The sequence below is a fragment of the Canis lupus genome, chromosome 10 (genome assembly GCF_011100685.1).
Source record: "Canis lupus familiaris isolate Mischka breed German Shepherd chromosome 10, alternate assembly UU_Cfam_GSD_1.0, whole genome shotgun sequence".
Lineage (NCBI taxonomy): Eukaryota > Metazoa > Chordata > Mammalia > Carnivora > Canidae > Canis > Canis lupus.
The window spans coordinates 28,080,585-28,102,125 of NC_049231.1; the positions used below are offsets into that span (position 1 = coordinate 28,080,585).

At 56.3% G+C, this 21,541-nt stretch overlaps 1 protein-coding gene across 1 annotated transcript; it reads left to right on the forward strand.

Moving 5' to 3' along the window:
* Positions 1-2,147: 2,147 nt before the first annotated feature.
* MFNG (MFNG O-fucosylpeptide 3-beta-N-acetylglucosaminyltransferase) lies at positions 2,148-18,382 on the forward strand. The gene is made up of 8 exons (XM_038550652.1): positions 2,148-2,620; positions 8,016-8,064; positions 8,462-8,564; positions 8,945-9,098; positions 12,204-12,289; positions 14,066-14,231; positions 15,954-16,039; positions 17,452-18,382. The coding sequence occupies exons 1-8, from the start codon at positions 2,372-2,374 to the stop codon at positions 17,504-17,506; spliced, it is 948 nt and encodes a 315-aa protein (XP_038406580.1). The 5' UTR covers positions 2,148-2,371; the 3' UTR covers positions 17,507-18,382.
* Positions 18,383-21,541: the final 3,159 nt, after the last annotated feature.

Sequence of the window (21,541 nt, forward strand, 5' to 3'; positions counted from 1 at the left end):
CTTGGTCATCCTATGACAGTCCTGTCACAGTGATGAACTTGGGTCAGCCCCTGGAGGTTTGGGGGGGATGGGTTACTAGGTAGAGGGAATCTCCAGAGCAAAGTTTCAGAAGCAGAAAATGGGTTGAGTTTGGCCACCTGGAGAGTGGTGGGAAATGAGACTGGGGAGTCCAAGTTCAGGGTTGGGGGCTACCTAAATCTTAGTGTCTTATGAGGTCTGGCTCAGACACCATCACCAGGAAGCCTGCTTGATTCACCCGGGCCTTGGGACTTCTCAGCCATGCCATGTGTTGCCTTGAGGCAGGATGGTGGGTCTCTGAGGGTGGCTGTGGGCTCCCTGGGTGTGGAGACTGGTTAATGCTCATTTGGGTAAACGAACCTCCCCACTTTCTTGCGTGTGCCTGGCCCAGTGCTTAGTGTATGGACATATGAGTCTGGGTGACATTGTGGGATCTCCGTGAAGCAGCTGCCTTTGTCTAGTCCCATTTTAGGTATCCTTTCACTGGGGTGGAGGAGCCCACTAACCCCTTAATCCTCATTAGGTCTTAATTTTGTCCCCATTTGTCAAGTGAGGAAATTAAAATTCAGAGAGGTGAAGGAACTTGCCCAGAGCCACACAGCTAGTAAGTAGCTCAGTCAGGATTTGAACCCTGGTCTGTGTGGCACGACGCCTGGGATCATCCTTCAGGGATGCCTTTCTGAGAGGATGGGCCATGCAGGGGCTTGGCACGGGGCTGGCCCACAGGAGGGTGATCCAAAAGGGTTGATTCTCCATTCCTCTCCCTCCACAGGCCTAGCAGGCGTGGGCCACAGCAGGCCCGGTCCAATTCAGACATCTGGTGCTTTCTTGTGTTTAATGGATGTTTCTTGAGCTCCTACTATGTGCCAGGCATTGTTCTAGGCAGTGGGGATTCGGGGACTAAAACAAGAATCCCCTGCCCTCATATACTCATGCGATAGAGAATAGGTAAGTAAAATATACAGGATGTCAGAAGATGAGAAGTTCTTTGGGGAGAACACAGCAGAAAAAGGGGCCTGGAAAGGATGGGCCTGGGGGACTAGGAAGGAGAGGGGAGAAGATATTGCACATTTTAAAAAGTGGCCTGGGATGTCCTTGTGGAAACCATGATGTTTGTGTAGGCCCGAAGGAGGCGAGGGAGTGAGATATGCAGACCTCTAGGGAAAGGCCCAGGCAGGAACAGCATGTACAAAGGTCCTGAGGTGGGTGTGTGCCTGGACTGGCCAGAAGCCCAGTGGGTCTGTAATGGAGGGAGCAAGGGGAGAGTAGTAGGAGGTGGGGCTGGAGGGAACAGGGAGCCCTCCTATAGGCTGCTGTATGATCTTGGGCTTTGTTCTGAGGGAGATGGGGGACAGAGCAGGATTCTAGCAGAGGAAGAATGAGATGTGTGTCCAGCCAGATGGACCTTGTGTCCAACCAGATGGTGGCTGGGGAATGCCCTCTGTCCACGGCCTGCCTGGGAGAGAGGCAGCAATAAAGACTGCTGAGTGAGATGGGGTGCCGTGGGCTACAGCAGGGCAGGCACCCTTCAGGACCCCCTGTGGGCCAGATGAAGCCCTGAGACTTGGGTTCCAGGTCAGCTCTGTGATGGAGCTGCTGGGTCATCTTCAATCCTTCTGTGCCTTATGTGCTCAGCTATCAACCGGCAGTAGCGATCCTCCTCGAGCTGTTATAGAGACAAGGCTCTGAGCAACCTACTCTGGGCGCCCTGCGGGTGTGCGGAGGGGGGCATCAGGGAAGGCTCTCTGGAGGAGGAGGTTAAAAATGAAGCTTGGTGAAAGGAGAGGGGCGACGATAGGGAGGATGGGGGGAGCATCCAGGAGGGGGCATAGTGTGAGCAGGGGCGGAGGCTGGATAGCAGGACACCGTAAAACAATGGGTGTTGAATGAGCTAAGCCACGGTCTCTGGGGAGCCGGGAGGCTGGAAGGCCCCTCCCTTCCATGGGGCACGGGCGGTTTTGTGTCGTCCCCACCCCCACGGCAGCAGCTGGCCTGCCGGGCGCCGCCGGGGCTGTCCCCTCTGCGGAGCCCGCAGCAGCCACCGCTGGGGCTCCCGGGCCGGCCCGCCCCTCCCCTCGGGCTGCGCTGGAGGCGGGGCGGGGCCAGGCGCCCCGGAGTCGGGGTGGGAGCGGGCGGGAGCGGGCGGGAGCAGGTGGAGGGCTGGCGGCGGCGGCGGCGGCGGGGCTGCCGAGGCTCGGCCTCCCGGCCCGGAGCACCGGCTCCCACGTCTCCCCTCCTGGCTGCTCCTGATGCCCCCCGCCTTTCGCCCTGGCCGGGGGGCCCCCACCTAACCAGCCTCGCCTCCCCGTCCTGCTGGGATTCGGGGGCTGAGCTGTCTGGGGTCCCAGGGCCGATGCAGTGCCGCCTCCTCCGCGGCCTGGCCCTCCTCACCCTTCTGTGCATGGGGCTCCTCTCCCTACGGTACCACTCGAGCCTGTCCCCACAGGGCGTGCAGGAGCCCCCTGGGCTGAGCCCGCCAAGCCCTCTGTCCCCCGAGCTGCGGCTGCACGATGTCTTCATTGCGGTCAAGACAACCCGAACCTTCCACCGCTCCCGCCTGGAGCTGCTGCTCGACACGTGGGTCTCCAGAACCAGGGAACAGGTGACAAGTGGGCGACCGTGGGCCCCAGGAGTGGCCCCTGGCCTGAGGGACTTACAGAGACCTTTCTATTGGGCTGGGGTCCCTGGCGGCCTCCAGGGAGAAGCTGCTGGCCCACTTGCCCAGTCTGGGCTTGTCTTCCCACTCCTTCCTCCCAGGATCAGGGGCTCCTGTGGCCCTGCCTGTGCCCCTCACTGACCCTCTAGCCAGGGGCTCCTCAGGCCCACTGCTCCATGTCTTTCAGGGGCCAGGCTGAGCCCCTGCCCTAAGCTCCTCATTCCCTCCTGGGGGCCCCTCTATTCCCTGGCTGTGCTAGCACAGGCTTTGCTCCTGCCCATGTTGGCCCGGCCTGGCCATGGGGACAGTGGGGGGTGCTGGGCAGCTGGGGTAGAGTCCTCTGAGAGGTCTGACATGTGCCCTGCCAGGCTGCCCCCAGCCTGGGCCCTGGGTGCTGTCCTACTGCCCTGGCTGCGAGGGTGGAGAAGAGGAGCTGAGCCGCTGAGGAGGGGAAGGTCCAGGTGGGGCCTGTTCTCAGGGAGGGGTGGCTCGCATCCCTTCAGAACTCCTGGCCGCCCCTGCCCCTGTGCCTCTGCTGCCCAGGATGTGCCCAGGGCGTGCCCAGGGCAGTGGGGCCTCAGGGCCTCATCTCCTGTGCTCTTTTGGGGGGGGGCAATTTGGGAGGGAGGGAAGGAAGGAGGGAGGGAGGTGTGCTACGAGGTTGGTGGCCTAGGTGATGACTGGGAGAGATTAGAGTAGAGGTCTGCCCAACATGTGGGATTGTGTGTGTGTGTGTGTGTGTGCGCGCGCGCGTGCCTGCATGGAGCCAAAGTGTCAGCGTTAGATGTGCCATGACAAGAGGTGTGTGGATGATGGGGGCGTGTGGCTTGTGTCTTTCCGAAGACAAACTGAGTCCCTCCAGCTCTTGCCCTCTCCAGACCCAGTGCCCTCCATAAGCAAAGTCAATGATTTAGGGAGGATGTTGGGAACTGTCTCTGGGGGAGGTGGAGGGACAGCTCTACACACACACACACACACACACACACACACACACAGTCCCTACTTTAGCGGCTGGCTCAGCGGGAGGAAGTGACGGAGCCTTTGGAGGGGGTGGGGGCTCCTGGGAGGCTGAGGAGTAGGTGGAGGGGAGGTGATGCCTGCGGAGCCCAGGGCTTTCTGGGGAGAGGGCACCGCTCTGATTTCCCGGCCATGATGTCCTAGCATCTTATTTAGCCTTTTCTCCAGTGGGACCCCAGCATCCAGGTCCTTCCCTGGGGCACCACTCAGCTTCTCATCTTGGGGAGATTCTGGTTCCTCCTGCGGAAGCCGCTGAGCCTGGCCCTCCCCGCAGACCTTCCTGTTTATGGCGCTGCGTCTGTGTACCCGGGAGCAGGCCTCACGTGGTCTGAGGCCCCTTCCTGCCTTGTCTTCATCACCATGGTGGTGCCCTTGCCCCGGATGAGGAAACTGAGGTCAGAGTCCCCCTGAAGGCCTAGGGGCTCAGAGCCCAGTGGGACCCAGGCCTCTCTGGTCAGGGCCCTTCATTCTCTCCTGAGACCCAGGATCCCAGAGCCACCTGGTCCCTGTGCTGCAGGAGAGGGTCCTTGGGCCTGCAACCTGCGTGGCTGGGCCTGGCGGGCCCAGATCAGCAAAGGAGAGGAAGCAGTCGCCCCCTGTGTGCCTCGAGCTCAGTCCCACATACCAGCTAGGCAGGCAGTCAGAGGGAATAGCCCTATGTGCTCAGCACCTAAGGGGCTGCACATCAGTTGCCTCATTGTTTAACCACTTGCCAGCCCTGGGTCGTAGGTATCGTAGCCCTGTTTTTTGTTTTTTAATTTTATCTATTCATTCATGAGAGACACACAGAGAGAGGCAGAGACACAGGTGGAGGGAGAAGCAGGCTCCTCGAGGGGAGCCCGATGCGGGACTTGATCCCAGGACCCCGGGCTCATGACCTGAGCCGAAGGCAGACGCTCAACTGCTGAGCCACCCACCCCATAGTCCTGTTTTATAGGCGAGGAAACCGAACACATTTAAGCCAAGATAGAAGATGAAGTCACTCATTTGCACAGCACCCCTCGGCCCCCAGCACTCCGGACAGTCTAGAAACCTTGTCCTTATGCAGAGCTGCAAAAAGGAAGGATGCTCACATTGAGGAAGAGGAGGGAAGACAGGGAGACACATTCTCACCGCACTGCGTCTGCGGCCCCTTTGTCTCTACCCTTTGGCTCATCTTTCTCTGTGACCTTGGCCAAGGCCCGCCCCCTTTCAGCCCTCAGTTTCCCTATCTGCACAGGACAGGAGGGTCTGGGAGCCTGTCTCAGCTCTGCCATCAGGAGCGGGCCTGAGCTGGTTAACTCCAGGGCTGGGTGCCCGCCCCAGCTGGTTAAGGGTGGCCGGGTGGCAGGTGGGCCTTTGTAGCGGCAGGCTGGGGCTCTTGCGGCCTTTGTCCCAGGCAGAGGGGGCGGGCCCGGAGGAGGACCCGTTTTGTGATCCATGGGGAGCCTTTCCCTTCCCCACAGTCCCCTTGAGGGCAGTGGGTAGGGGGTGGAGGCAGCAGTGCCAGCTCCACATCCCCCTCCCCTGCAGCAGATGGCCCCCACCCTCCCCTCCCCTGACCCCAGCTGGCTGCCTGTCCTTTTGTTTTCCTGTGAGGTTTTAACCATTGTCAGAGTCTCCTCCTTAGACAAATTAAATGCAACCCCTGGCTCAGAGGAAACTCTGCCCACTGCTCTGTGCCAATCTCAGGGTTTCCAGGGACTGAAACACCAGCCTCCTGCGCCCGACCCAGCCCCCAGGCCTGCTGCAGGACCCCCCTTCCTCCACTGATTCGGGCGTATTCATCCATCAACAAACACACCCTGGCCCATTTGGCCCGCGCTCCAAACTCAAGAGAGTTCCACTATCTGGTGGCTGTTTGGTGGCAAAAGTTTGCCAGGGAGCAGGGCAAGAAAGGCCTGATTTATTTTACTGGCTCCCTGGGGGCTGTGTTGAAAACGACTTGGGGTGGGGACAGGACAGGCCAGGGAGACCAGGGCAAAGGTCGCTGCAGCAAAGCAGGCAGGAGATGACCAGGGAGGGCTGGGTCTCCGCGGGCCGTGGAGGCTGGTGAAGACGGGGCGCATCCCAGGTAATGTGATGCCACCCCATCCGGGTGCGCAGAATTTGCTGGCAGATTGGATGTGGGGTGTGAAACAAAGAGAGGAGGCAAGGCGACCCCGGCGTGCTGGGTCCCAGCAAGATGGGGAGCACTCAGAGGAGTACAGGTCTGGTGGGGAGGTGGAGCGGGGGCACTGAGTCTGAGGCACCTGCTAGGCCCCCTGGGGAGAAGTTGTGGCTGCTGTGGGATTTGATGGCTTCTTGCTGGTGTTGAAAGCCGAGAGGCTGGATAGCACTGCTGAGGCAGTGGACGGGATAGAAGAGGGCCAGCGTCGGGCCGCCTACACTTTCTGCAGGGATATCTGGGACCTCGAGTGTTAGCTGGATCTGAAGGTGGAGACACACCCCAGGGAGAGGGGCTCAGAAGGCAGATGCTGCCCAGGTGTCCTGGAGGTGAGCTGGGTGCCAGGACAGGGGGATAAATCAAACCTGTGCCCTTCAGGATGCCACTGGCTTGTGGGAGGGACCAAAGGATAGATTTCCATAACCCAGGGGCTGCTGTTACTTACCATCAGGAGCAACAGGTGGCTGAGGGGCACATGGGAGGGGTATCAGGGAAGGCTTCCTGGAGGAGGTGATGACTGAACCAGGAGGTAGGGAGCAAGAAAAGAGCACAGCATGTGCAAAGGCCCCGAGGGATGTGCATGTGTGTGGCACATTTGGGGAACTGAAAGACGTTTGGAGAAGGGGTGGGGCAGGAAGTGGTGAGATAAGCTGCATCAGGTCCAGGGGCTGGGTGGCCCCTCACGGCCACACTTAAGAGGCTGGCCTTTATCCCAAGGGCAGTAGGGAGCCACAGAAGGTGCTAGGTGGGGTGGTGGGCATGGGTATGATCTGATTCTGGTCCTGACAGGAAAAGAGATCTGAAGGTCTTGCACTATTCCACTGAAAGATAACTGGCTCAGAACATCCATGGTTATGGGCCCAGAGGAGACAGGACTCATTTCCTCCTGTCCCTTCCTGTGCCCAACTGTGGCTTCTGGCCTCTGGTGCCTCAGTTTCCCCCAAGATAAAAAGCTAAGCCTGGCTTTGCCGCATCCTCTTTCTTGTTCTTTCTCACATTATCTCCCTTTACGGTCATAGTTCCTCATTTTCCAGCTGGGGAAACCGAGTCTCAAAGCAGGGGCTGATCTGATCGGAAAGGCTGGTTCCGGAAACCAGGGAGAAGTTTGTGACTGAGCAGGGAGGAGCTTGCAGCTGGAGGCAGGACAGGGCTAGCTCCAGTGGGGCCAGAGTGAGGGATGGGGATGTTCAGGGCCTTTAAACAGGTGCGATGCTTTCTCCTTGCTCCTCACTTGGAAAGAGTTCAAAATGGTCCAGGCCCTGGGCAGGGCCACCTAAGGGAGGGTCAGAGGAGACCCTTGCTGTGCTTGGCGGACAGGAGGACCTGCTCGGGTGGGGAGAGGCGCGTGTGCCAGGCAGGGCGTGGAATGGGGGTTAGATGGGTCCCGGCTGTGGGTCTGTCTTGCCACAAGCTGCCTGTGGAGGGTTTGTCTCTGATTCTGTTTGCGTGGCCTCTACCTGCCCAGGGGGCGGTGAGGAGAGGTCCGAGGCCTGTGGGTCCGAATCCCAGCTCAGCGGTTGTCACCTGTACAACCGTGGTCTTTCACTCAGCCTCCGCTTTGCCATCTGTGAGGGGGACCGAACACGACACCTGTCTTAAGGTTCAGTGAGGTCAGCAGGAAGCAGGGGTGTACAAGCTGCTGGTGGGGTGCTTCTCCGATCTGGGAGGGGTGGGATTGGATCCTGATGGAAAATTTCTGAAATGCGTAAGGGCCCTGCGCCTGCGCCCGGCGTCTGTGTGGCTGTGAAAGCCATGACTGTCTCTCCAAGTACCTGTGGTGTCCCAGGGTGCGGGTCTTCCCACAGAGAGTCCGTCCTGACAAAGTGTCCAGGGTTGTGTATGTGTGGTGACAGAGGGGCCGTGTGGGACTGCAGTGTGTGTTTGTGCGTGACATCGGAGAGGGTGTGACTCTGGTAGGGTCCCCACGGTGCTGGCCTGCAAGGCTGCTCGTGCAAGTGACACTGTGGCCTGGTGCATGCTGTGAAGCTGTGCTGTGTGTATTGTGAGGCGGGGTCGCTGAGAAAGTCATGTTGTCTTCAAGGGGTGTGTGATGATGTTGGGAGGGCTGTGTGTCTGTCACTGATGGAGGACAGTGGTCTGGACAGGTACTTCGGCAGAGGCTTGGCTGTGGGCTGCCCTTGGCCGACTCTGGTCCTGACTCCTCTTTTTCCTTCTTAGACATTCGTCTTCACCGACAGCCCAGATGAAGGCCTCCAGGAGAGACTGGGTAACTCTGGGTGGGGTGAGGGCCCCTCAGCTGTTTCCAGGGAAAGCTAGGGTGGCTGTCCCCTGGCGTGGGGTCCCCAGGAAACAGGGCTGCTGTCCCTTGGCATGTAGGGATCCCCTTTGCCTGGGAGGGGAGCAGGCTTCTTCCCTGGAATCGGGTGTAGGTGTGAGGAGGGGCTCTCCTGGACGGTACCCTGGACTCCTGGGTCCCAGCCCAGCCTCCCGTTCATTAGCTCTGGGGTCCTGGGAGGGTCAGCTCTCCCTGGCCTCAGTCTCCCCATGTGTAAAATGGGAGTGATGGACCGCTCCAGGCTGGGGTCTTGCTCCACATTCTCACAGTGTGCAGGGCTGTGGGAAGGACCTGGACAGGGTCCCCTGACTTGTCCCCACTTCTCCAGGGTCCCACCTAATGGTCACCAACTGCTCTGCTGAGCACAGCCACCCGGCGCTGTCCTGCAAGATGGCTGCTGAGTTTGACACCTTCTTGGCCAGTGGGCTGCGGTGAGTGCATCTGGGTCTCTGGGGGCAGGTGCTGCCTTTGCCTCAGGCTAGTTCCCCAAATAGGGTGTTGTGTCAAAAAAGTGAAGTTGGCTGGGTCTGGTGAATTTACTCATGTAAGGGCCTCCCGGGGTCTGTCTCTGGGCAGTCTGGGTTCAAGTCTTGCCCTTCACTGACTGTGACCTTGGGCAAGTACCTTAATCTTTCTGAGCTTTGGTCCCCTCCTGGGAAGTGGGCACACTTTCCTCAGGAGCTCACACAGATGCTGTGTGGCTCAGAGCATGGGCCTTCAGGTTAGCTACCCTCAGTGCCTAAGTCTGCTGATTATGGGGGGGCGGGAAGCCCCTTGGGAACCCTCCTCCAAACTCCCCTTCCGCCCACAGGTGGTTCTGCCACGTGGATGACGACAACTATGTGAACCCAAGGGCGCTGCTGAGGCTGCTAAAAACCTTCCCCCAGACTCGCGACGTCTACCTGGGCCGGCCCAGCCTGAACCGGCCCATCCGCGCTTCGGAGCCCAGGCCGCACAACCGCACGGTGGGTCCCTCCCTTCCTCCCTCTGCTTTGGTCCCGGGGTCCGCGGGGTCCGGCGGGGGGCGGGGCCAGGGCGGAGTCACGATCCTGTCTTCTCGGTGAACCCGGAGGCTGAGATAATGCAGGTGAGGCGCAGAGCCCGGCACACAGTAGGGCCGGAGTCGCTGAGGAGCGGCGGCTCCTTCTGGTCACACAGTGAAAGGGGTGTGGGGTATGGGGGGGATGAGCGGAGGCTTCCTGGCTATGGCTGGACTCCTGGCCCCTGGTATCTTCATGTCGTTGTTCAGGATGTTCAAATGCCGAATACCGCTGGGCTGGGTGGTGAACTGCGCTGCCCCCAGCCCCTGAGCACTCCCCTCCCCTCGGCACCCCTCCTCTCTCCAGATTCCACTGACTGGCAACTAAAGAGGTGCCACTTGGCACAATGGGCCCCAGCACCGACCTCAGCTCCAGACCTAGAGGGACGCTAATGAGGGCTGTGAGATTTAGGAAACAAATACACCAAAAAATCAGGGTAATAGTTAAATTGGACTTTCAGATAAACAGGGAAGAATTTTTTATTTTATTTTTAAAGATTTTATTTATTTATTCGTGAGAGACAGAGAGAGAGGCGCAGAGACACAGGCAGAGGGAGAAGCAGGCTCCAGGCAGGGAGCCCAATGTGGGACTCGATCCCAGGACCCCAGGATCACGCCCTGGGCCGAAGGCAGGTGCTAAACCGTGGAGCCACCCAGGCTGCCTGGGAAGAATTTTTTAGCATAAGTATGTAACATGGTTCTCTCCTGGTCCCCAGGACCCACCAGGCTTCTGGTGTCGGTGTGGCCCAGGCCCCCAGGGCCCCAAGGAAAAGGCTAGTCAGGGGGTCCCCCTCCCTAGAGGCAGCATGTGGAGCAGGAGCTGGGCCTTCAGTAGGGCTCTCTGCTTCCCCGGCTCACCATCTGCTTCACTAGAGGAAGAAACACAAAAGTTTAATTATCAGCAGCTACATGGCCTCTGAGCCCTAATTAAATCCTCTTGGGCCCTGGGGGCATGTAGGTGAGTCAACTCCAGGTGAGGGTGGGGTGCCCCAGGCTCCCGCACCGCCACATGCTTGGCGGTAGGGGTTGAGAACGTTGCTCTGGAGCCCTACTCCGTGGCTTCACACACCAGCTCTGCTACCTCCTGGCTTCATGACCTTTGCTGAAGTCACCCCACCTTTCTGTGCCTCAGTTTCCATCCCCACCTAACAGGGTGGTTGTGAGCAAAAAAAAGGAACAATTAAATGAGGTCACTACGCAAGTGCTTAGAATGGGACCTGGCATGGATGACACTGGTGAGTGTCCAGTGGTCAGTACCCAACCCAGCTCAGCCTTCCTCTTGGGGCTCCTGCCTCCTGTGTGGGTTCAGCACCTGCTGGGCACACCCAGGCCCCGACCCCACATCGTGCACTAATTCCCTTCTTGCACACACTCCACCGGTGGGATCCCTAGACTCTGCCCCAAAATGTCCAGGCTGCTTGGATTCTGGGGTGCCCCCTGGGCTGTGTGTGTTGGGGGCAGGGACAGCAAAAGGGAGTGAGAGTTCTGGCACAAGCTCAGTCCCAACTCTGGGACCTCCTTTCTCTGCACCTTGTCACCTCATCTGTGGCCACAGGACACTGTACATCTGTGCTCAGCGTTAGGCACTTCTACTGTTACTGCTGTTGGTACTTTAATTATCTGGGACCAGAAGCCCTGGACCCATAAGTCATTCAACAAGCCTTGATTGGCACCTCCTCGGTTCATTCTGCTTTGTTGAGGCCTGGCCTATAATCTAAGAGGGCGGCATTTCCAGAAGTAGCTCATAGAGGTCTTCAGGAGGAGGACACAGGGCCGGCAGAACTGGAGCAGATGTGCTCACAGGTGACAAGTCTGAGGCTCAGAGAGGAGCAGGGACTTTCTCAAGGTTGCTGGAGGCTGAGGCCCCAGTGTCACGCTTCCCGACCTCCTGCCCGGGTTCTCACTGCTGCGTCATGGGATAACCCAGCCCCATGCAACATGCATGAGTGAAGCACCAACCATGTACTTGGGCGAAGGTAACCGTGGGGAGCTTGTTGGTTAAGAGATGGCACAGCCGAAGGGTGCGGTGTTTGCCAAAAGCCTTCAAGAAGGTCAGGAGTTCTGATGTCACGAGTCCTCACAGAGGAGGCGGGGGCAGAAAGTGGTTTAAACCCCAAGGGAGGTGTTTGGTTCCTGAGACTGAGAAGTCAAGGGGTTTGCTGGCCTCGGGGGCTCACAGGCCTCTCTGTCCTTCTCTCTTTACCCCGTGAGAGGCCTCGTTCCCTCCTTGTGCAGAAAAGCTTTCTCAGTCCCAGGAGCAAGGAGTGGCGAGGCCGGTGCAAGTGGCGTGGCATAGGTGGCATCACGACTACCGCTCCCAGGCCTGGTGACCCCGTGGAAAGTGTGTCTTCCTCCCAGTTAGCATATGGAGCTCAGGGAAGAGCTCTGATTGGCTGGCCCAAGTCACGTGCCCGTTACTGAGCCAGTCGCTGGGTTGAGTGTGGCCCTGTGATCCACCGTTTCTGGGGCGCCTGCCCACCTCCTGCCCAGGGAGCGGTGCTATTTGGCAGCCCCTCCTGAACCACCTGGGGAGGGGTAGAGGGACTTCTCTGGGGAAAGGGGTGAGGTGTGCTGGGCGGACAGATATGATACACATTCTCTTTAAGTGAAATCCAGCCAGACTGGGGTCTAATTAGAAACTCCATCACTCTTAATTAGCCATGTGACTTTGGGCCTTGGTTTTCTTGTCTATAAAATGGGCATGGGGCACCTGGGTGGCTCAGTGGTTGAGCATCTACCTTTGGCTCAGGGCGTGATCCCGGGGTCCTGGGATCGAGTCCCGCATCGGGCTCCCCGCATGGAGCCTGCTTCTCCCTCTGCCTGTCTCTGCCTCTCTCTGTGTTTCTCATAAATAAGTAAATAAAATATTTTTTTTAAATGGGCATAATAATGCCAGGCTGTAGCAAGGCTTTAGTGAAACATGAAATAAAAAGGTTTTGAGCCGTGCTGGTTGGGGGTGAGGGGTGGCCCAGCTGTTGTCCCGACCCCCAGGCTCACCTTGCACCTTGGCCCTCCCCACCTCTCCCCCCAGAGGCAGGTACAGTTCTGGTTTGCCACTGGGGGTGCTGGCTTCTGCATCAACCGCAAACTGGCATTGAAGATGGCCCCATGGGCCAGGTAAGCAAAGCTGCACAGGAGGGTGGGGGAGAGTGGGGCCTGCTGTGGGGGGTGCCTTTGCAGCAGGGAGGGCTTGAGAGTGAGCTGAGGAGAAACTGCCTCTCATGCATGCTGTGTCACAGAGCTACACAGTGGTGCGCAAGCCACCTGCCATCCTGTGCACTCTGCCACACACAGGCAAGTTGTGTAATCTCTGGGAGCCTCAGTGTCCCCATCTGTAAGATGGACCTGATTATATGATAGCTAATGGTTGGTGTGAAGGGTGGAATGTGACAATATTTAGGCTGGCACCTGGTCCCCAATGTCACAGGGGAGGTAAAGGCCAAGTGTAGAGGCATTCAGAGGAAGGAAGAAGTAGGGCCTTCTGCTAGTAGGAAGGCTTCCTAGAAGAGGTGGCCTTTGAACTAGGATGGCCCTAGAGGCCCCCCACCCATGTGAAGGTGGGAAGTGGAAGCTCCCAGTATGGGGTAAGGGCACTGGTATTCTAGAGAGGAAGTGGCAAAGGCTTGGCCTCTCCAGGTGCGCACTGGTAGGATGTTGTTATAACAGCAACATCAGTGTTGCTACCTTGTATCGAGGGCTGATTGGAGCCAGGCCTGCGCTTCACCAAGAGTATCCTGAACGGGGGAGGAAGGCATGTCCACTTTGTTTCCACCTCTAAGGAGATGGAAGTGTGAGAGGTTGAGCCAGTGACTGGTCCAAGTCACCCAGGTCCAAGGTCACTCAGCAGCTGGGTTTGGCCCCAAGACCTGCCTGCTTTGCCACTATACCACCCTAGCCTGCTCTGACCTGGATGGGAGGGGTCATCGCGAGGGGTGGGGGGGACTCAGGCCCTGGTTGGGAGGGGTAATGCTGTCCTAGGGCCTGTCGACAGCAGGTCCATACACATACACCAGGGGTACTCCCTGTACCTGGTGCCCCCATCTGGGCTTCTGTCCACCTTTATGGTGTATTTGTGTGAATTGGTAAAGGTACCCCCTTTGGCCAGGTGCAACCTCTGGGCACAGCCTGGATGGGAAGGGAAGGCTGGGTTTCTGCACCCGCTGGGCCCCTTGGTCAGGCATTCTGTGCAGTGGGGCAGCCTGCCTGACCCGGCCCCCAGGGATGTCTACGGGGTATGCAGCCAGGTGATGCCCCTCCTTGGGACACTGCCCCTTCCTCCTCGACATCTGGCTGATTCCAGCGCATCTTGTAAGACTCCATTTAAAGCCTGCCATTGTCATGGTTAAATAAAAAGCAAAACAAAAGACTGCCACCTCCTCTGGGAAGCCCACCTTACCGTCCTGTGTCACCCAGGCCTCATGCTTCCCTTTGACTTAGTGCCAGTCCTGCTCCTAAGTGACTTGTCCATCTGCCTCCACTCAGAACGGGGGCTGCTATCGAGGGCAGGAAGCTTTTCTTTTTTATCTCTGTATCTGCAACACTAGCACGGTACCTGGCACCAGGTAGATCCTCAAGCCCAGCCACGAATGAGTGAGTGAATGAATGTACAGAAAGGAAAAGGTACATTTATAAAGGGCTTCTTCTTGCCATTCTTCCACTTAATCTTCACAATAGCCCAGTGAGGGTTATCACGCCCATTTCACAGAAGAGGATGCTGAGGCTCCCCAGGTTTGTGGCTTGCCCAAAGTCACACAGCACACAGGAGGCAGATGCTAGAGTTGAAGGTCTGCTCTGCCCAGTGGCCACGGTGGACAGAGGGCCTTCGGGGAGGCAGGGGGAGCTCTGGGTGCTGAGGGCCTGAGCCAGTGGCCTCAGCATGGCTCTGTGTCTCAGTGGCTCCCGCTTCGTGGAAACGTCTGCCCTCATCCGGTTGCCTGATGACTGCACTGTGGGCTACATCGTCGAGTGCAAGCTACGGGGCCACCTGCAGCCCAGCCCCCTCTTCCACTCCCACCTGGAGACCTTGCAGCTGCTGGGGGCTGCTCAGCTCCCAGAGCAGGTGAGCTTTCCTGAGAGCAATGGGAGAGGGGACCTGTGGGGACTGTCCCCTACTGATGATGACACCGAGGCCCAAGGTGGGAGAGCACCCTCTGACTCAGCCAAGGGTTAGCATTTGTGATCCTCAAATTCTTTGGTCTGGTCCCGGAATGAATGCCAGCTGGAAGGGCTTGCATGGATCCGAGGAAGCTTGCCTTTGGGTTCAGACTGCTCGGCTCCCTGCCTGCTCCCTCTGGTCCCTATGTTCCTTCTTCAACCTTCCAGCTTCCCACATTCCTCCAAAGGGGCCAGGCCTGCCCTTTCCAACCTCTGCCTGTTGGTTTTCCCACCTTCATCGAAGCTTCCTGCCTGCTGCCTTCTTTCTAACCCAGATGTTGCTGGCAAAGAGCAGGTGTTTAGGGGGAAATCTCAGGTGTAATGTCTGGCTGGGGGAGGGGGACCCCATTCACCACCTGGCAGGTCACATCTCCGCAGAGGCCCGGCTGGCTCTACCTTGCACACGTGGCCCTCCTACTCATGGGTGGCTTGTCCCAGAGGTGATCCTGGCTGGGAAGGCCTCTGGGGTTCTCCACCCAATGGTGCAAGTCAGGAGCCTTTGGTAGCAAGGGACAGAAATGCAATACAGTCTGGTCCAACAAACAAGGACATTGTATGGGCTCTTGAACCTGAGAGGCTAGAGGCCAGCTTGCCACTTCTGGCTGAGTCTGCATGCTCAGGCTGTCCTCACTCTCATCTGTTCCCTGACATTGGGTTCACCCTCTGGCAGGCTTGCCCCCTTCAGGTGGGCAAGATTTCCAGGCTTCTGCCCCACCCATAGGAGGAGAGCTCCTCCCTCTGCCACGGTCCAGGGCTGGTGCTTGTTGGTGCTTGTTGGTCGGAAGGCCTGCTTATGTCCTCGACCAGGGCCAAGAGTTAGTATTGGTTTGCCAAGCTCTGGAACTGGGGTGTGGGTGTGGTCCCAATAAGACCTTCAGGGCCTGAAGCCAGGAAACGGCAGGGGGCAGATTTGGGGCAGCCAAAACCAGGCACCGTAATGGCTAAGATTTTCAGAGTACCATGCTGGTGGCCTTATCTGCTTTAACTCTCTGGTTCCTTACAACCTTTGCAAGAAGTCAGCGCTAACATTCCCGTTCTGTAGGTGGGGACAGTGAGGCCCAGGGAGCTGAACTAACCATGGCACAGCTAACATAAGGGAGAGGGGGATTTGAACCCTGCCTGAGTGGCTCCTAAGCCCACAGTCTTTAACTGCTCTGGTCAACTGCCTCTCGACAAGGGGCATTATCCCAAGTTCTCATTGTGTGTGGAGTACCTGAAGCTCTGGATGGAGAGGAGCTTCATCCCCACAGAGAGTCCCTACAGAGAGTCTCCAGAAACCTCTGTCCAGGCATGGAATTTACTGGAAGTGAGCCTTCCCCTCTTGAGACTCAGTGTCCTAGTCTATAGGCAAGGGACTCGTTCCAGCTTCTCAGGTAGGGTAGACTGCTGGGGAATGTAAATAGGGTCTGGGCCAGACAGTGCCCTATAATCTCGAAGTGCCTTGAGGAGTGGGGTGGGCTCCTCAGTGGAGCCCAGAGGGCTAGGGTGGAATTTCAGGGATAAAAGCAGGGTCTCTGTGCCCCATCTCAGAATGCCCTATGTGCCTTCCCTGCTTCTGCCCAAACACCTCCCCCTTCTGGGGTCCCCAATGAGACATCCCACCAACATTCCCTTTTTCTCTGCCTAGGTCACTCTCAGCTATGGTGTCTTTGAGGGGAAGCTCAATGTCATTAAGCTACAAGGCCCCTTCTCCCCTGAGGAGGACCCTTCCAGGTGAGTCTATAGGGTTGGAGGAGTCGAGGCCAAGTCCAGGCATCTAGAGAGAAGGGAGCCTGGAAGTAGGGAAGGCCTTGGTTGCTGATAGCACAGAGCCGGGGGTGCAGGGAGTGGATTTCAGTCTCTGTTTTGCCCTGGGATTGCTGTGTGACCTTGGGTGAATCCCATCCTTTCTCTGAGCCTCAGTCTCCCCATGCCTAACACAAGGAGGCTGGGTGTTGTGGATCGGAGGGCTCTCACAGCCCTGACCCTCAGGGATTCCTCAGGACCCTCTGAAACACTGAAGAATGTCTTCACAGAGCAAAGGAGATCCTCTGTTGGAAGAACTGCAGGCCCTGATGGGAAATTAATTTTTAGTTGAGCTTTTGTCAGCTCTCTGTTTCTTTGATGATACTCTTCCATGGTTCTTTTCAGTAGGTAGATGGTTGGAAAGGGGGCTAAAGGGCCACTCATGCTCCTTCCAGTTCTGCCTCACAAAAAGGCCACAGGGAGGTTAGAGCGTTTGGCTCAGACCCAGCTGCTGTAGAGCATCTAGGAGCATAGCCTGCGACACGCTGCGGTGGGAGGACTGGCTGCCGGAGGAAGTAGGAGAAGCCACTGTGGCTGAGATGCAGGAGAGAGAGAGCGGCGGCAAGTGTAGTTGGAGGGGGTGGCTGGGGCCTCCCCAGGGCCTTGTAGGCTCCGTCTGGAACTCCTGGGGGAACCAGGACTCCTGGCTCTGCAGTTCTGCAGAGCTGTCTGTCTGGGGCAGAGGCTCACAACTGTTTGAGGTGCCCTGGGGCCAGGGCTGCGTTGGACAAGTTAGACATTACGAGGAGACAGAGTTTAGCTCAATATAGGAAAAAAATTCAAATTTCGGAGGTGACAGCTACTGCCTTCAAATGGGTGAGCTCCTCATCTGTGGAAATGTACAAGCTATGGCTCTACTGCCAGGAGGGTTATGAGCAGATGTGAAATTCTCTCAAAGCCTGAAGATTCTAGAATCCAAAGGTTCCCACCTCATAGGGCTAGAGCCAACTGGGCCCTCAGATACATGTGATCAGATAGTCTGGCCTCAGCTGGGGTCTCTTCATAGCATCTCTGTCCTTTGAAGTCTCTCTAAACCAGTGGTTTTCACGAGGGGCCATCCCCCCTGGGGGGACATTTGGCAACATCTAGAGACATTTTGGGTTGTGACGAGTCAAGGGGATTCTACGGCATCAAGCGGGTAGAGGCTGGGGGTGCTGCTGAACATCCTACAATGCACAGGCTACCCCACAACAAAGAATTACCTGGCCCTAAATTTTAATAGTGCTGGGGTGGAGAAATCCTGCTCTAAACCATCCCTGTGGCATGTACTCCCCTAGGAGCCCATGGAGTGAGTGTAGGAGTTGGGGTGACCATCTTGTCCACTTCTGATCTCTTTACAGGTTCCGTTCCCTCCATTGTCTCCTATACCCAGACACTCCTTGGTGTCCAAGCTGATGGCCAGATGAACCCTGAACCACTGGGCAAAGTTTGGGATGAGGCTTCTGGTTGTCCTCGGCCTCTCCAGGCAACCCTGGGGATCTGCGGCAAGTGCCCTTTGGTGGGCAGGCCCCAACAGGGCCTCTGACTGGTGGGCCAGCCTAGGCTCAGATGGTGGCAGTGAAGGCATAATGGCCTCTGGGAAATGGGTTGGACAGCCCAGAAAACAGGTACACCAGGTGAGGGCCAGAGAGGCCCCCGGCACTGGGCTTCTGTGGGCCTTGGGTGGCTGAATTGAACAAGCATGGGGGTGTCCTTGAGCTGGGCTGGGGCTTAGGGGTCTTAACCCTCCAGAAAATTACATGGGCCCCTGGGTGGGATCTGGTCTCCATCCCCAGCTCTGGTCTCTGTCATTCCCCTGGGGTCAAGCACTGGGCCACCCACTCCTGGCTCCCTTGCCTGGATCCCCAAGCACTGAGGGGACCCAGGTGGACTAATGGCAGACCCAGTGTCTGTGGAAGATATGGTCATTGCTGACCAGTGTCCAGCTCCTTGTACCAACCCCTTGCTAACAGATCCTATTTTGTTTGGAGTATCGGCATGCCTAAACCTCGATGATGGATCATGATGGATCCCGGCCAATTGTGACGATCCTTTTGCTCACTTTCCCAGCTTCTCTTGCTCAGTCTATTGGTGCAAATTAAAGCCAACAGAGAGGCTCCTGGGGAATATTTTGCAGCCCCATACCCCATCTTCATGCTGTGAACGTGGGTGTGATGTTTGGATCTGAGGCCGTTACCTTGTTATCATGAAGGAAGGGCCATGACAATCATGTACACCTGTCCCTTTTGGCCTCTGGTTCTGTAAGAAAATTAAACCCTTACTTGTATAAACCTCTCTTGGTCCAGTTTTCTGTTATGGGCAGCCAGTGTGTTCCTGACTGGGGCAGGCTCTTAGGTCTGCCTGTCACAGTGGTGATGGTGGTGTTGACTTGGATCCTGAGCTAGATGTCCCTGCATCCTCTGCCTTTGCTTGCTGTAGATATAACCTTGAAGAATCCATTTGGTCTCTCTGGCCGTTTTGCCCATTTTATAGATGAGAGAAGGAACACCTTCTCCTTCAATTGATATCTGGGTGAAATGACAGTGTTGGTAAAGGGCTCAGCACAGACTCTGGCACAGAAAAGGAAGGGTTCAGTGAGCAGGGACTGTTACTAGTGTGTATGTGAGCCAGGGTGTGTGAGGGTATGCATGGGTGTGTGTGTGTACACACACGTGTGACATGCGTATAAACAGGCATACACCACACGTGTCCTTAGGCACAGACCTGTGTAGAAAGGCGACACCACACAACCCCATGCATGAGGTGCTGGCATGCCAGGAGCTACTTCTCCTTTACTCTGCCCTCAAAACCTGGGTTGGGGGTCACCAGAGAATTGGGAGAGGCAGAGTGGAGACATAGCTGAGGGAGTCAGCCTCTAGTGTCAGATAAAGGAGCAGTTTGACAGCCATGGTGGGAGGTGAATCAATGGAAGCCTGCAAGAATGAACGAATGAAAGTGGTCAATGGTAGAAGTTCAGGAATGCTGGTGCATAGGTTGGGGAGGCTTAGGGATGAGAGACGTCTTCTCCCCGTGAGTCATTCTCAGTGATGTGGTAATTTGGGGCCACCATGGGGCTCTGGGCTGGGGGTAGGAAGGAGGACAGAGGAGAGATCCTGAGGGATACAGGGGCCCTAAGCCAGGCAGCCAAGGCTGAGGGCTCTTTGGAACATACTCTCCAGGCCTTAGAGGACCTTGTCCCTAATGCAGTCTGTCTGGGACAGCTGGAACCACAGAGCACCAGAGCCTCAGCCCTGGTTTCCCAAGGAGGAACTTGAGGCCCAGAGAGGGACTGCCATGTGCTTGTGATCACACAGCAGGTCAAGTGCAGAGTCGGGCTGCTTGGCCTCCTGCAAGGCTCTTTTCTTTCAGGGCTAACCCAATGCTGGGTTTATGGGACATGAACTGAGTAGGGGTGGCCCTGGCCCTGCAGCCCTGGGAGGGGGGATGGAGTGGTGTGCTCCACAGCTGTTGTTCTCTCCACCCTGTATGTGGAAGGCTGCCGGCCGGCCCGCTTTTAGAAGCAGCAGCATCAGATTTGCGGGTTGTTCCCAGATCCTGGGGGTCGGGTGGAGGGAACAGGACTCGGGCCATCTGCTGCCTCCATTGTCCCAGAATAGCTGTGGTAGGGAGGGGGAGCAGAGTCAGCAAGGATCAGAATTGGGATGGAAGAAGGGGGGTGTCTGGATTTAACCCATTGTGTGTCTGTACGGGAGAGTATGAAGCTGCCTGCACTCTGGATGAAGGTGACCCACGTGGGTCCCCACAGGCAGGGCTGGCAATGGGGGAGAGGGACAAAATTGGACCACCCTGTATTGGTCTTGGGGTCAAGCCCCTCGAGTAAGTGTTATTCCATTTTATAGGTTAGGAAATTGAGGCCCAGAGAGAGAGAAGGCCGTTGGTCCAGGTCATAGGGCTTAGAGGTGCCAGAACCAAGGCTTGAGGCAACCTAGCTCTGCAACGGTCACCTCAGCACAGCACGGGATGACAATGCAGGGTCGGGAGAGTTCTACTCTCCTTTCACCTCTGGCTCTATGCCCTTGGGCAGGTTACTTCACCATTCACTGGCCCCGCCAGTAAATAGACACAATGACTTCTATGTTGCAGGCTGTGCGGGTTTGAGATGCTACACAGAAAGCTCCTGGTACAGATAACTACCTGCTAAATAAACAACAGCTACTTGCCCTTTCTCGGCTGTGAAAGTGGGGGACAGGCTGCTGGACTGGCCATCATTTCCACCCCACTATCTGGGTCTGGGCTGATGTTGTTCCTACCCATGTTACCACAGAAGCCTCGTCGCTCACTGGTGGTGGGTAACTGGCTTCCAAACTTCCCCTGGTAGATGCCAAGGTGTCTTTACCCAGATGGGTGATCAGCCTGGTGACACTGATCACTTTTAGTATCACCTCAGAAGGAAGAAATCTGACCTCCAGTGCTTCTGATGGAATATAATTGGAAGAACACAGCACCCCCCAGAGAGTCTGCTTGCCCAAAAAATTGACCCTACATGGGCCAACTTTCTGGATTTAAATACCAGTTTCCAGGAAATGGGGGAGGACAGTGGAACATGTTAAATGACACTGTGAGGGGTTGGCCCACATTAAAAGGGGGATCATTCTACAGGACAAAGGACTTGGTTCTTTAACAACTAAGATGGCAAACACAAGGCAGAAAGGAAGGACCGTTAGAGATTATAAGAGATTTGAGAGGCATAGCAACTAAATGCAATGCATGGACCTTGTTTAGACTCTGGTTCAAACAATGAACAAGGAAATACATTTTTGAGAAGAGTGAGGGAATTTGAACATGGACTTTGTATTAGATGGTATTAAGGAACTGTTAATTTTGTTAGGTGTGATAACGATATCGAGGGTTTTTTGTTGTTGTTGTTTATTTATTTAAGTAGTGCCTACACCTAAGGTGGCGATTGAAGCCATGACCCTGGGATCAAGAATTGCATGCTCTTCTGACTGAGCCAGCTAGGGACCCTCAGGTTCTTTTTTTTTTTTTTTTTTTTTTTTTTAATGTTTAAATAAGAAACGTTCTTAAAAAAAAAAGTTCTAATATGTAAGAGATACCTTCTGAAATATTTATGGGTAAAATGATATAATGTCTGGAATTTTCTTTAAAAGGAGCTTGAGAGGAGGAATGAAATAAGAATAGCAAAATAGGGGTGGTTGTGGAAGCTGGGTGGTGGGCACATGGGTGTTCATTATGCCATTCCCTTTACTTTGGGGTGTGTTTGAACATTTCTATAATAAAAAGTAAAATTAAATAAAGAGGGTCTGTGAATATTCCATTTGTTGGCTCTGGCCCTCTCCCTTTTCTTTCTCCCTCCCCTGTCCCCTCCCCCATGCCCCACATTCAGGCCCAGATAACATCTGTTCTCATTAGACACAGCAGTCTGGTTCCACTTCCTGTTCTCACCGAAAGGCCAGAGAAAGGAGAGGCAGA

Coding starts and splice junctions, on each gene's coding strand:
- MFNG (XM_038550652.1), top strand. CDS start 2,372: ATGCAGTGCCGCCTCCTCCGCGGCCTGGCCCTCCTCACCCTTCTGTGC. Junction 9,099..12,203: donor CCAGGCCGCACAACCGCACG/GTGGGTCCCTCC, acceptor CTCTCCCCCCAG/AGGCAGGTACAGTTCTGGTT. Junction 12,290..14,065: donor AAGATGGCCCCATGGGCCAG/GTAAGCAAAGCT, acceptor TCTGTGTCTCAG/TGGCTCCCGCTTCGTGGAAA.